Source organism: Aedes albopictus, chromosome 2, assembly GCF_035046485.1.
Source record: "Aedes albopictus strain Foshan chromosome 2, AalbF5, whole genome shotgun sequence".
Taxonomy (NCBI): domain Eukaryota; kingdom Metazoa; phylum Arthropoda; class Insecta; order Diptera; family Culicidae; genus Aedes; species Aedes albopictus.
This window is the reverse complement of record NC_085137.1, coordinates 457,353,328-457,369,100: the sequence shown is the minus strand read 5'-3', so window position 1 is coordinate 457,369,100 and position 15,773 is coordinate 457,353,328. Positions and strand designations below refer to the sequence as shown.

General features: G+C 38.8%; 1 protein-coding gene across 1 annotated transcript; it reads left to right on the top strand.

Moving 5' to 3' along the window:
* The first annotated feature begins 722 nt into the window (after window positions 1–722).
* On the top strand, window positions 723–4,218 carry LOC109418896 (uncharacterized). The gene is made up of 4 exons (XM_062848630.1): window positions 723–872; window positions 1,993–2,713; window positions 2,777–2,975; window positions 3,970–4,218. Exons 1-4 carry the CDS (start codon window positions 776–778, stop codon window positions 4,216–4,218), a joined length of 1,266 nt encoding a protein of 421 aa, XP_062704614.1. The 5' UTR covers window positions 723–775.
* Window positions 4,219–15,773: the final 11,555 nt, after the last annotated feature.

Sequence of the window (15,773 nt, the reverse complement as noted above, 5' to 3'; positions counted from 1 at the left end):
CTTGGAAATGGTAACTCTCCCAGGCAAATTTACTTTTTTACTTTACAATGCTTCTGTAATAAGAAAAAGGTAACTCAACAAATTTGCCATTATATTTAATTGTTTTTTTTTATAAAAATAATTATAAAAAAGCTTCTACGTTCATTTCTTTCTGAAACATTTCTTGGAAGAATCTGCGGAGGGAATTCTAGAGGTATCTCAGAGAGAATTCCTTGAGGATCTCCTTGATGAATTAATAATGTTAAGATTCCTGGAAGAATCTCTGGTTAAATTCTTGAATGAATCTAGGAATATTGTTTCCAAAGTCCTCTTCTTCTTCTCCTTCTTCTTGGCGTAACGTCCCAACTGGGACATTTATGTCTTGAAACATCTGTCCAGAAAAAAGGCAAGACATTTATGTCTAGGGGACACTTTGGATAGTCTCCATTAAGTCTTTGATGTTGATTCGATAAAAATTAATAGCCATATAATGATTGGACATCTTGAAAAAAGAAACAAATGAAATTTTAATGTTGTGTCCGTTGATATAAAGAATATTGATTGGTATGTAACTTCAAGTCTAGACAATGTTTACGCTTTTTACAATAATCAATCGATAAATATTTAATTGCATAAATATATGGCTCTATACAAGGAAGCTATCAATCAACCCATTGACAAAGACTATAAAAACTAATCGTTCTCTGATGGATTACAATTATTTGCTAATCACTTTTGCTAAATGTGCATTCGCTGCAGAAGGTAAAACGCGGTGAACAAGTAGTCCACTGGAGACATGAATAAAATTACACGTATCTGGAGGCAGTGCTTCCACGAGTTTCACATTAGTTACGATTATTTTTGGCTGGCGGATGCCCTCTGTTTAATATCTGGTAAGTCACATTGCGATAAGTAGATATAAGCATACTTAACACCAGTGCTTCCCAAACTGTGCGCTGCGGCGCCCTGGTGCGCCGTGAGCATTTCGCTGGTGCGCCGCAGAGTTTTGAGCCAAAACAATAGATTTCAATATCGAACGTCTTTTTTTGTTTGATGGATCTTCAAAGTGTTGCTTCACGGAATTCTTCCAAAATGTATACCAACCTTTGAAGATTCTTGGTGTTCTGGTATGCTCTCAAAACATTTTAATTTTATCAAATTTTAAAATTCTCGGAGTTTGCAGAAATTTTCGTTAAGATTATTGGATTTCCAATACTCTAGTTAAGTTTTCAATTCTATCATCAGCTTGTAACTAAGAGTAAATATTTCAAAAAGATTTTTATTAAATTCTGTGAAATCATTTCAATGTATCCGGAGTTATTAAAGTATTGCAACAGTTTTACTATTTTTTCTTCAATTATAAGGCACCAGCAGCTTGCTTTATTTGCAGAAATTTTTGATACAATTGTTTACCTTGTTTGATAAATAAATATGACATTTGAAATCTAAAACATATTAATGATGTTTTTAATCAATTTTCTTTAAAAAAACATTTTGACCCAAGATATTTAGCTTTATTTGCTTTTTTAGGAAACATATCACTGAAAGTTTCTTACAAATTTACATTTAAATTTTTGAACAGAAAGTTGTTCAAAAATAATGAAAATTCTTTGTTTAAAGATGTAGGTGCGCCGCGAAATTTTCGAAAATCTCAAAAGGCGCTGCGATAGCAAAAAGTTTGGGAACCTCTGCTTAACACGAACTAATTACACAACATACACAGAAAAATCAATATAAACTTATGAGGATGACAGGCAATATAGTAAAGAAATTACATGTAAATATGAAACAAACAAAATTCGGCAAAGATTGAAGAATACTGTCTAACATAATAATTTAAAAATGCGTAAAAACGTTACACAATTCTGTTTACCACAACAGGCTGCAACCCGAAACACGTTTAGAAAAGATAATAATGTTAGTCCTGTTTTTTAGGTCTACGTTTTTGTTTAGTTTTATTGTTGATTTTTCCGCAGTGTTGCCAATTATTCCGCCTTTTTTATCTCATTCTAGAACAACGACCACCCCTAACAAAACGTGCCTCAATTCGGTTTTTGTGGACGACTCTGAGCATACTGCACGCCTTCCAGTACGGCTGTTTTGTCATCCAGTTGATCCACTGCCTCAAGCAGTCGCCAGTCAACAAGCATCAATTCGCGGCAATCGTAAACCTAATGATCCCACTGGCAGTTGCCGTTGTTCGAGGGATGTGCCTCGCCAACCAACGGGAGTCGGTGCTGAAACTGAAACGCTACATAAATTCGAAAATCTGTCAACGGGACGACGTCCGCTCGTTCGAACTACGTAAGCAACAGTATCGGAAGATCAACCGGAACTTGGCAGCGTTCCATTGTGTGACTACGGCGAACAGTGTCGTTTGGGCACTAACCGCAGGATTGCATGGAGACGAAGTTTTTAAGGTTCCATTCCAGTTGACGAAAGAATTTGAAAGTTTGCAGAACGTGATTGACGTTGGCTACGCAGTTCTGCTAATTCCCTGGTGTTTTACGCTGTGGTACAGCCCGACACAGTTCGTACCAATTTTGAGTTTCTTCAACACCGAGCTTCGGATAATCGTGGCTCAATTTGATGGTCTGTTCGAGAATGTTAAGGTGAACTACACATTGGAGCTAAATGATCGAACTGAAATGACAATGGCGCAACGGACACGTTTCTGGGCTGAACTGGATGTTGCATTCAAAGACGCCATTTCGCATCATTCGTCCTATATCAGGTATAACTAACTGCCATGATACATAACATTTCAATGACAATAATTTTAACTTAACACCATCAGTCACTTCGAGCTGCTCAGGAAAATATCCAGACTGAACTTCTTCGTTTTTCTATGTTCAAGTGCCGCTATCATAACTTTCAACATTTTCCCGATTATTGTGAATCCATCGTTGGAGCATTTACCGTTGCTGTTGTTAGCCTTGCAATACGCATGCGAATCCTACTTGTGCTGTTCGATGTTTAGTAGCTTGGAAAGCGAGGTATGTGTCATTGTACTGCGGTTCTTCGCACGAATCTCAATTTTAAAAACAACATGGTTCAAAACGTCATTAAACATTACACGTCATTGAACGATTTCCAAATCACAATCTTTGGATAGTAGATTACTTTATGAAGGGATTGCTCAGGGATAATCGGACTCTGTAGCTCCATCATTTGTGGGCTTCGTGGCCGTGCGGCTAGAGGCGTCAGTCATCTAGACGTTTCGTCAATGACCATTTTGTATGGACAAATTAAAAAATTTGTATGGACAAATGACCACGCGGGGGGGGGGGGGGGGGGGGGGGTTGGCGGTTTAAAAATCCCAAAAAAAAGACCACGTGGTTTATGGACAGCCCCTATCGGTCTAATCAGCGTTTTATAGATAGCTAACTTCGTGTGACGGCGAACTTTATTCGATCGTAGAGTTCTACAGAGCCCAAAGTAAGCTCGATTTCCCGCCACAATGCTTCTTTGAATTTCTCTGTTGTCGGCGGTCACCAGTGAGCCCAAGTACACGAATTCTTCAACCGCCTCGATTTCATCAGAAATTCGGGGTGCCGAGCACGTTAATCCCTCCCTAGACCACTTCGCCATCATGTGCTTTGTCTTGGCACATTAATTACTAGTCCGATTTACCTGGCTTCACTCTTTAGTCGGATGTACGTTTCCGCCATCGTCTCAAATTTGCGAGCTATAATATCAATGTCATCGGCAAAACAAAGCAGCTGAACGGACTTCGTGAAAATCGTACCACAAGTGTTTATCCCTGCTCTCCTTATTACACTCTCTAAAGCAATGTTGAACAGCAAGCAGCTAAGTAATTCAATTTAACCAATCCTAGAATCACTAGGTTATATAACTAGGTGTGGGTTGCAAACGATTGCTACTAGAATTGCAAAAACTGATTTAAAACCTTGATAAAACCAGTAATCTTATTAGAAATACATACTACTCTACAACTTCACACATTTCCTTATACTTATCTCTCCTCAGAATCGTCGAATTGCGAAGTACGTCTACGGGATCGATTGGCTCTGTGAGGAACGATACGATGCAGCTAATGAATTGGATCGAATTCATCGAAAATCTATCAAACAGAATGCCCTAATTCTACACCAGAGAGTCAACAAAGCGTTGGCCGTCAAAGCCGGTGACATGTTTCCCCTTACGCTGGAAACGTTCAGCCATATGATGAAATCCGTCTACTCGCTGCTGACGTTGCTGCTCCAGTCGATGGATTAGGATGCTGTCCTCCTATAAGTATAAATATGTAATAACTATACGGAATTCAACACGCAATGTGTCATCCTGCTATTTTGTAATCCATGTTATAGAACATATTAAAGTTGATTTTATTTATTTTGAACTTATTTTAATCTTTGCTCGTATATGTTCTTCTATTATTCACGACTATCTATAGGCTCTATGTTAACACATTATTCTGGTGCTCAACATAGTGCTGCTTTCATCGATTCACTACCTCATTGTTACCTGTCCTTTTTCATATTCCACAACATTTCAACACATGGTACAGAGTTAGATTCGAAATACATTGACCCATTTTAAGAATTCACGGGTATCTCAGATCTCTCCACTGCATACGCGCAGAACCTCGAGGCAGCACTGGCCGCCGAGTGCGAGTTCAATGAAGGCACCTCTCAAGGACTTCTGGAGTACGATAAAAGCAGCCATCAACAACGCTTGATTTTAGAAGACGAAGGCGGTCATGCTGCAGCACGGAACTCGGCAGAGCGTGGACCGATATATAAGAATGCAGAAGCAGCAGACTCGCCTCTTCCGGAAGAAATAGCGTCGCCTGGAAGAAGCGGAATGCGAGCTGCTGTGCCGTTCACAAGGAACACAGAAGTTCAACGCATCGCGTAAAGGTTTCGTGCCGCAAGCCGTAATGTACATGGAAAATAGACTGCCCCAAATACAAAAATGTCGAAAAATTCCACGGGGCACCCTCTAGAATCGTGCCTTTGGATGATAAGAGCAATCTGTGAAAATTTCAGCTCAATCGGTTTAAAACTGAGCTGGCGCAAATGAGTTGAAGGTTTGTATGGGATCTTCAGAGTGGTGCGCAATGTTTGGAACCATTATTTGCCCTGTGTTCCTAATTTTTGCGCACTTTCAGTAAATGCATGTTGAACGTTAATACATGACATATGAACCATTCAAATATTATGTAACACCAGTACTGATAATTTCAGGCCTGCCTCTCCACCATGTAACAGATTTTGTATAGAAATTAGTAGAAAATTGTATGAACCGTAGCACTACGGCACTCTCCATCTGTCTACAATGAGACGTGATTTGTGAACAGTCCTTCATTTGAATTTTCCGGCGGTCAATGTTAGGGAGGATTCAAATATGACGTCCACCATTTTTTTTAGATTTTTAGAACCCCCTCTTCCCCTGGGCCACCCCGTCACGCTACATAGTATACCTAATACATGGCATATCACAATTTTTCAGACAAGTCCAGCCCCTCCCCCAAAGATGGACGTCATATTTAAATAACCCCTTATTGTTCCTCTCCGTAACGATCACTTCATTTATCAGGAAGCTTTTACCTTTGATCTTTAGCCACAGGAAACAACCCCTCATGAAGTTTGGATTGTTCACACGGTAGGTGCCTAGTACGAACCGCAGACGAAATTAAGAACTCCAGAGGCCTCCGTTCCCCCTCCCTCGTAGGACAAAGTTTTTCAACAAAGATCAATTAAGGGCACACTACCTGATCTGAATTACTTTAGTTTCATGGGCAAATATTAAATAATAGCATTTTTGATAACTTTTTTGAACAATTCATAGCATGCGCAAAGTTAGGAACAATCGAAGATTTTGTGCGCAAAGTTAGGAACAAGGCAATGAAATAGTTTTTCTATTTTAAGTATTTTTTGGTTAATATTATGATTTTTTTTTTAATATTTCAGACTCAAAGAAGGATCATTAGTCTATCGTATGAGCATGTTGTTCGTGATATATTTTGTTTGTTTGTATTTTTTATAACGACTAGAAATTTGATTTTTCATAACTGCGCAAAGTTTGGTACATACACGATAAGAATCTAAGAAATATAATCTTATCTCAACAACAATCTAAGATTTAAAATTACCTTATCTCAACAAAACAATCAGACAATCATAGATTGAACAAACATTCTAAAAAACACCGCTTTTAGTCATAGGCTGTACAGACTAAACATTGAACAATCACTAACATTAGGCGATGAACATTACACGAAAAACACCCAATGAAGAATTTTCCGTTTGACGAAAATTTTTCACCAACTGGAGCAAGAATCGAACCCACACTTTCACAAACATTAAATTAAATACAATGTTGAAAACTTATAGGTACCTATTTTGTGCTACTTGTTTGTATTTTATTTCACTTAATTGATAGATTACAATAAATATCACTCACTTCACACTCGGAACTGACTCAAAACTTCTACCGCTAAACCTTTTATTATCTAAACCTATCGACTCAGCAAAACGGTCCCGGCCAAAGTCTGCGTCGATGTTTTCCGATCCGTCGTCGTCCACGTTGGTTGGGCGCGCGTTGCCACCTCGATTGGATAATTGGCTAGGTCATCACTTCCACGTTGCATCGATCGATGGGCCGATCGATGGTGTCTTCTGATTGGCTGGCATGTGGGCAAGTCTGTTCCTAACGCCTCCCCCCTCAAGTATCAAGCGTCCTCGTTTGATGTTTCAGGAGCTCGAATCTTGGCTCTGGGATGAGTTTCAGCCGCTTCTTCTCAGGATCCTTTCCTTCTGTTTGGGTATTGGAACCACCGGTTGCTTCTACTTCTCCTAGATTCTTTGCTCTAAGTAGCAGAGCGTCGACGTGGTTCTCCTTGGTATCCTTGTTGTGGGTTTTCTTGTAAAGAAAAGCAATGACGAAACAAAGAAATGTTAAAACCAGGAGGGCTAGGCCTCCAAATGTTACCCTCTTGTGTGTGCTGTTAAGCGAAAGTTGAATCTCGCTGAGTTCTTCCAGGTTTTGAATTCGCAGCATGAAGTTTTCCTCTTCGTTGTACGTGTAGTTTGCCTTCTGAAGAGGTTTGCTGTAAATTGGGATCAAGTAGTTTTCTTGGCTTATGACATCAATTTTACCGGAGAATGTGAAATTGCGTGCTCTGATTGTGCAATTCCCGATCTCTATTATAGTTGGTTCGGTAATTATTCTTGAATCCCCGCATGAATCATTCACCTCGATGTTTTCCGCAGTGTCAATAAGGATTACGCCGTCTATGACCTCTTTGACTTGGAATCTTTGTTTTGTACTTACGAGTGGGCACTTTGGTGTTTGATGTGTTAAGATATTGTAGATGCACTCGTCTTCAATAAGCTTGTTACCTTCGCAAATATCGCATTTTGTCGTTTGAGCGTAGATCAGATTGCCGTGTTTTGCCACCAGGTTTATGTCGGTTTCTATCCTCGAATCGTTGACCTTTAACGTGTGAAGCTCCAGCAGGTCGTAGTGGTGTTCGTCTAGTACTGGGGTCTTCACGAGTACCATCGCTTGTCCGCCGCTGATACCGATAGTTGCTGAGCAATACTGAAAGATTTCGTCAAAATAGTTAAGGGGGATGTTTTGCTTCCTAAGTTTCCCTGCGATAGCCTGCTTGTCATGTAACGAAAGAATATTCTTGTTTATGAGGCCTAATCTGGAGAACTCGATTTGTTCTTCTATGGATTCCAATATATGAATTATTTTGTCTGCATTCCAAATGAGATTAATGAACTCTAAGTCGGATCTAAGGTTTTGTACTGTGTTAAATTCTCTAGAGATTGTCGTACTAATTTTCCTTAATGAATCTGTAATGTTATTAAGTTTGCTTTTGTAAAGCTCGTTAATTTGGATTTGCTTGATTTGGTTTTGTACTAACTTATTCTCCTGATCCTGCAATATTCCTAATCCTTCGTGTATGATCTCCAGATCCTCGTTATCGGGATTACCCGCAATAAATTTAATTGCTGTTCCAAGGACATTCATCAGTGCTCTCTTTGTTCTACGTGGGATTAAACTAGAAAGTTTTTCCTTAGCTATCGTTAACTTCTCCTGAAGGGTTTGTTCTAAATGTTCAACGGTTTTATATGAGTGTGTGATCTTTTCTATGTATTTGATGTTATCTTCAAGGGATACCAAATTAATCTTATGTAGCGTCCTTTCATATCCTGTCCTTATCCGTACTGTTTTTATTTTTATGGCGACCATGCCATTATTGTTCGATATTTCCTTGTATGTGGTCGCATTTACCAGGTGGATGAGAATTAGTCTGGAAAGGAATATTTTTTTTTATTTGTTTAATGTTTTATAATGTTATGGTTTTTAAGATTTTATGTTTTTATTTTTTAATCCGGTTTTTGTGTATTTTAATGTCGTTACTGTCTATGTATGTAAGCTCATTATTAGTTTTAACTGTTGAAATTTTATACGGGTCTTGATCTTTATTTAGTCTTTGACCGTTTTTAATAAATAGTTTATCATTTTGGTTTAGAGGTTTGGGGCTTTCATTATCCGAAAACTTTTTCTCGTGATTTATTTTTCTCTTATTAAGCTCGACTTTGACGGCCGATTGAATTTTATGAAAATGTTCTGCTATTTCTTCTTGGTTGGTAGAATTAGATGAATTGAAAACTACTTCCCGTGGTTTTTGATTAATTGCAGAATGAAAAGTATTATTGTAAATGTCCACCAAAACGTTCATTATTTCATTAATGCTTAGATCTTTGAATTTTGAATGAAGAGTCCGATAGAGTTCGATCAATGTAGAATGAAATCTCTCTACGATTCCATTAGAGCAAGAATTACTCGCGTGGTGGATCTCGATGTTTAAATTGTTAAGAAAACCGATAAAATCGATGGATTTAAAGGAAGGTTCTTGATCACAAACTATAGTTTTCGGTCTACCGAATTGCCTGATGTGTTCTGTAATTGCGTGCTTCATATCGACTATGGTCCTCGTTTGAAGCGCAATAATGTTTGCGAATTTTGAAAATGAATCAACTATAGTAAGCCATTTTTGTCCCTTCATGAAAAATACATCAATATGGATTCTATCGAAAACAGTGTCGCCAAAAGTACTTTTTTGTATTAGTTGTGGGGGCTTGCGATCGTATTTACTACGTTTGCAAGTGTCACAAGCGTTTATAAAAATTTTGAGCTTTCTGTCGAGCTCTGGAAAAAAGTATTTTTGGAGAATCTGTCGTTTATTTTCTTTCAATCCTCGATGACCATACTCGTGGGTCTTTGCGATTAAATCATCCTGGTCGTTGCCCCATCTGACGTCTTCTAAAAGTGTCTCTGAAATGAAAACTTTGAATATTCTATTAGCAGAGAAATGATTTTTGTAAGTTTCCTGTATAAGTTGTAAGAGAGAAACAGGGGCTTTGATACAATTGATTCCTTTGGGATTTAGGCATCTTTTGAATACGTTTACTATGTCGACTTCGGTATATTCTGGTTGAGTTATGAGGTATCTGTTATATTTTGGGAAAACAGCTTCGTGCGAATCGATGGTAATGTTGTCTATTCTGAATATTAACTGGGTTTTAAAGAAATTTATTGGCCTTTCTGTGCAATTAATGAAATAATCATCGCTAGTATCAGCAGAATGAATAGTCTCCAAATCCTCATCGTCATCAGCTGTATTAACATTTAATTCGTCCTTTGCTTGTATCCTCGATAAAGCGTCCGCTACGACATTTTGCTTTCCGGGTTTATAGACGATCTCATAGTCGAATTCGCTCAACTCCAACTTCCATCTAACGATTTTATCGTTAGAGTTGGTTAGTGAATAAATCAAAGGTTTATGGTCTGTTACAAGTTTAAATCTTCGACCATATAGATAGGATTTAAAATGTTTCACTGCCCAAACTATCGCTAAGAGTTCTTTCTCCGTGGTGCTATATCTTTCTTCTGTTACATTTAGCGTTCTTGATGCGAATGCTACTGGCCGATCTTTGCCTGGTGTACCTTGAGAAAGTACCGCTCCAATGGCGTAATCGCTCGCATCGGTCGTTAAAATAAACTCTTTCTCATAATCTGGGTAGATGAGTATCGGATCTCTTACGAGTATCTCCTTACATTTTTTGAAACATTCCTCCATTTCTGGAGTGATTTCAAATTCAACGTCTTTTCGGAGTAATTTTGTTAAAGGTTTCACTAGTTTAGCGAAATCTTTGATAAATCTCCTATAGTAGCTTAAGGTTCCAAGAAACTGTCTGATTTCTTTAACATTCTTAGGTACTGGCCATGCCCTTATAATTTTGATCTTGTCTTCATTTGTTAACACTCCGTCTTTGGTGACAGTGTGACCTAAAAATTGTACTTCATTTCTAAAGAATTCGCACTTATCAAGCTGAATCTTTAGTCCGGCTTCCTTTAACCGTTTCATAATCAAGTCAAGATGCATTTGATGTTCCTGTAGAGAAGTGGAAAATATAATAATATCGTCCATATAGACGAAACAGCAGACTCCGATTAAATCTCTGAGCATACAATCCATTACGCGTTGGAATGTTGCCGGAGCGTTCTTTAGTCCGAAAGGCATTCTGGTGAATTCGTATTTGCCTGAATTCACAGAAAACGCGGTTTTTTCAGTGTCCTCTTCATCTAATTGTATCTGATGGAAACCAGATACCAGATCAATTGTGGAAAAATAACGGGCTCTACCTAATTTGTCCAATATATCGGTTATATCGGGTATTGGGTATTTATCATTAATAGTTTTTTCGTTTAGTTTTCTATAATCGATAACCAATCGAAATTTCTTTTTCCCGGAGGCGTCTGCCTTTTTCGGTACAACCCATACAGGTGCAGTGTATGGAGAAATTGATTCTTTGATTATACCATCGTTCAACATTTTTTTCACTTGTTTTTGAATTTCCTGTTCAAAAATTTGTGGATATCTGTAAGATTTGACGTGGATCGGCAAATTATCGGTAGTTCTAATTTTGTGTTTTATTTTGTGCGTAAACGTAAGTTTTTCGTTTTCGTCGTAAAGAATTTCTAGGTTTTTACGGATTACCTGTTCGAGAGCTTTTTTCTCTTCGTCGTTCATATGCTCATTCCTAAGGCGGTAATCGATGTGCTTCTGAGAAAACTCGATGTTCGGTTTCTCTGCAATTTCACATTTATCCGGCCTGATATCAATTTGGTTCATATTTATCTCAAGAGGTATTTTTGAGTGGTTTTGAATTGCTACCGTCGCCTTTCCATTTAAACTTCTGTAGATTCCCGGTAAAATTGAAAATTTACCGAAATTCCTTTCATCTGTGATTGTAAAATCTCCATCCTTTGAAGTTTTTAAAGTCAAATATTGAAATTCTTGTTCTGTTGTATTGATCTTTAGGTCGTTGAGGAATTTTTGTTTCAATTTAAATTCCTTTCTTCCGACTTTCAAGGTGTTTTTTGAAATATTCAGTTGAGCCTTTAGGTCTCTCAAGGATTCATATCCAATCAGACCATCGAAAAATTCATGGAATTTAAAAACGTAAAACTTCAGTTTCTTTTTAATCTGGAATGGATCAAATGAAACCGAATGTGTAATTTCATGAGCCCCTTTAATATTTGCCACCTTTACGCCTTTAACGACGTCGCAGTACTCTAGATTTACGCGGTCAGCAGAAATGTAATTCTTATTCGCGCCAGTGTCGATTAGGAATTTCAACTCGCCTTTAGTGGTGACGAAGGTAATGTACGGCAGAAAGTTGTTGTTATTTATTTGTTTGGATCGTCGCTTAGACCCTGGAGAAAATTTAGCTCCTCACCAATGAAGTAATCGTCCTCATCGGATTCCAAAGTAGTGTCGACGACCGGTGGGGTATCAAATTCTGGTTCGTCTGACTCTGGTTTACTGTCGTCACTTTTGCCGTTAGTATGTGCGTTGATTTGCATTTTTGAACGGGACGTTCTCATTGAGACGTCGTTGTCGATCAGCTGTTTTGATGTATGATTTTTAAATTGTCCAGAGTGACTGGAGGCTTGGTTGCTGTTTGGATTATTAGATTGTGGTTTATTATATTGATTCGGATAGCCTGAAGGGCGTTTGGAAAAATGTTGTGGGGTATTAGGTTTTTGTTCCATTTTCTGTCTATAAGCAGCGTTGGAATATTGCATGGTTATGTTATAGGCTTCTTCCAAAGATTCGGGCCGATAACTTCTGACGTGCATGGATAACTTTTCCCCTAGACCGTCAATGAATCTCGTGAGAGTCATGAGGCCGATTAATTTATTTATCGCTTTCGTACTGGATTTATAGTCTTCCATTACCGAAGCGGTTGATTTAATTGCCGTATCTATGCTTTTGATTGTGTTATAGTATTCCGTTATCGTTTTGTTCCCCTGGCTGATGTAAAATAATGATTGGAAATGTGAGGCCAGATCTCTTCTGTCCCCGTAAGCATTCAATAACACATCTTTTATGTCCTCCCAAGTGTTTGGGTTACCCGCTGCTATTAGGATTTCCTTTGCATTGCCGATAATTTTGGATTTGATTGCACGAATTATCTGGGAATACGTAGGAGTATTTTTATGTTTTTCAAAAAGATTTAACGTGTCTTCCACGTCCTCAAGCCATGCTTGGGTTTCTTTTTTGTTGCCACTAAATGGGCTTAAAATTTTTATTGGATCAGGCGTTTGGTATGCCAAAAATGGATCCTCTGCTTTCGTTTGCAATCTCGCTATGGTGTCGAATAGCGATTGCTGGTTGTCCGTAAGCTGTTGAATGTGAGCGATAAGCTCCTCTTTCGTAAGCTCGTTGGCCATTGTTATGTTTCTATTCACGTTGAATAGCACGGCTCGTTTAGATTTCGCGTGTGTGTTAATTTTTGTAGTGGGTAATGAGATTTGAGCTCGATATTCGCTCTCGCTGCAAATATGATTTCAATACACCTTGTGAGCAGTTGCTCAAATAGAGAACACTAGAGCAGAAATTATTTGAGTTCGATATTCGCTCTTACTTCAAACAAATTCCGTTAATGCACTTTTTTTTCTTAATGCACATCAAAATAAAAATTATTTGGGTTCAATATTCGCTCTCCCCACAAATAGAATTTTCACTAATGCACTTTTTGTTTCACTTTGTAATAGTAGTAGTAAAATTGGTACTTACAAGATGATTCGTTTCATCAGGGAGTCCGAGTTAAGTTGGGATACGGGTTCCAAATGGCGGGAACAATCCTCCTATAGCCTCGAATCCTGGATATCCGCTCCACGATAGCTAATGCTGGACTACAGGTGCCCTCGGTTGTGCGTAGAACTGCTCCTCTTTAGAAACTTGATGAATGTGATAAACGATGTCCGCTCGGTTAACACTTTTCACTAAATTTCACCACTTGACTACAAGACTGCGCCAAAAATGCTCTGAGCTATCAGAGTTTATAAAAAAAAACAATTTTATTTCACTTAATTGATAGATTACAATAAATATCACTCACTTCACACTCGGAACTGACTCAAAACTTCTACCGCTAAACCTTTTATTATCTAAACCTATCGACTCAGCAAAACGGTCCCGGCCAAAGTCTGCGTCGATGTTTTCCGATCCGTCGTCGTCCACGTTGGTTGGGCGCGCGTTGCCACCTCGATTGGATAATTGGCTAGGTCATCACTTCCACGTTGCATCGATCGATGGGCCGATCGATGGTGTCTTCTGATTGGCTGGCATGTGGGCAAGTCTGTTCCTAACGTGTATACCATTCTTCGTTAAATACATTATTTTCATTAACATCGGGGTTTTCTGGGGTACAATCCATGTCACTTATCTCCGATTTGTCCGGGTCTGAAGTTCGTCCTCGTTTGCGTTTTTTCTCCGAAAGTGCACCGCTTGAGTTGCCAGCCTCATTGTTTTCCGTTTCGCTTTGTTGTTGCTGCGGCGGTGCCGGTGCTGGTGGGACTGGCTGCTGCTGTTCTGCATGTCGCGATGGACGAGGTACATCGCTGGTTGTCGTTGTCTTTTTGGATGTGGCCTCCGAACACTTCATTTTGGGATGTGCTTTGTAACCGCAGTGCAAACAGGTGGCAATTTGCGATTTGTAGGTTACCATGCTCATATCATCGCCTAAACGAATATATGATGGAATCGGTTCCTTCAGCTCTATTCTTACAACTCGAACTCCATTTAACGTTCCTGCGAAGTATTTTTTCCATACCTCCCTAACGACGGATTTAACTTTGCCGTACTTTTTCATATGATCCGCTACTTCGGCATTTGACATGTCCGGTGGTAGATCATGTACTCTAACATTAATTGCCATATCCTCAATAAATACAGGAATAATGTATTTTTTCTTCTCCACCTCCAAGTAGACAGTGCTTCATGTTGTGGGTAGAAGCTAGACGCTCTGCTGCTTCCAGGCTGGCCATTTCAATCAGCGTCTGGTGACGGATACTGTGCATCTGGAGATTTCTCACCATCGACATATCCAGTTTCAATTGATCACGGATGAATTTTTGCACTTCCCCCGGGCTGGGACGTTTGGGTAGTACGTTGAAATCAACGACTACGGTGTTTTTTCGTGATTGTTAGTCTTGTAACAATAGCACAACGCTGAGATCGATAGCAAAAAGGCAACCGAGCCGATCGAGAGTTAGCTGACAACTGAAAAACAATATTAAAAAACTTTTCAAAATCACTTTTTCCATTTATTTTAGAAATATGAAAAAAAAAACTTTTTTTTGGATGTCCACGTGGACATTGAGGGAGGGGGTAGGGGGCAATGAAAAGTCCACGCTTGTCCACGAGGAGGGGGAGGGGGTCAAAAACGAATCTATGACAAAAGGTCGAAAGACATAAGGTCGAAGGACAAAAGGTCGAATGGACAAAAGGTCGAATGGGACAAAAGGTCGAATGGGACAAAAGGTCGAATGGACAAAAGGTCTAAAAGGGTAAAGAGGTTAAATAGACTAAAGACAAATTGGAAGACATAAAAAAGTGATCAGAATTCGACAGAAAAACGACGATTAAAAAATAGAACGAGTGATAGCAAAATTATTCAACAACTTCAAAACAATCATTATTGGAAAATAAGGAATTGTTTTCTAAAACTTGCAATAGCTTATATGCAGCAATTTTTACCGCATTGCAATTCGAAATAGATGCCCATAAATGATGAAAAGTAATGTTAAGTTAAGATTAAATATGGAAAATAATATTCCTTGCATGGCATGTCACGCAGAAATTGTGCCCATTTACGCTCATCTTTCACTGAACTTCTCAGTTTCATTTACCTTACAAAAGAGAAAGAGAAAAAACGCACAATAAAATGTACATAATTTCTCTCACGCAGAGTTTTTGTGCGGGTGATTAGAGTGCTGCGTGAGAGAAATGCGACTGCTGTTCCTCATCGGTCAGTTTACTTGTGAAGCAAACTGACTGGCGATCGTTCATACTCAGTTGCTGCGGTGAGTGTGAAGATGGGAAAATGATTCAGTGGTTTTATTTGTTGCTTAAAACTTGTAAAAACAATCATTCTGTTGGTATGGGAAAGTTGTACGTGACTATTGTAATCGATTTAATTTGAGTTTATGTTATTTGCACTGTAATAACAGGATAAAAACTAAGTATATTCATTGCCGTATACGCCGGCGAAGAGAAAGATTCAGAGAGCCACCACGCATATGAACTACCATTTCTCACTCTCAGTAATAAATTTGATTGCTAATGCTCCCACTTGCTTCTGAAGCATGTTAGCCAATGAACGTATACAACTACCGCTCTGGCTTGAGCAGCGTCGGTCAAAGAGGAGCAAAATTTGATTCGTCCGGGGGAAAACGCT

Excerpts from the sequence above, each read along its gene's own strand:
- LOC109418896 (XM_062848630.1), top strand. The coding sequence starts at position 776 with ATGAATAAAATTACACGTATCTGGAGGCAGTGCTTCCACGAGTTTCAC. Across the intron at positions 873-1,992 it reads TGCCCTCTGTTTAATATCTG|AACAACGACCACCCCTAACA; the intron begins GTAAGTCACATT and ends ATCTCATTCTAG. Across the intron at positions 2,714-2,776 it reads CATCATTCGTCCTATATCAG|TCACTTCGAGCTGCTCAGGA; the intron begins GTATAACTAACT and ends TAACACCATCAG.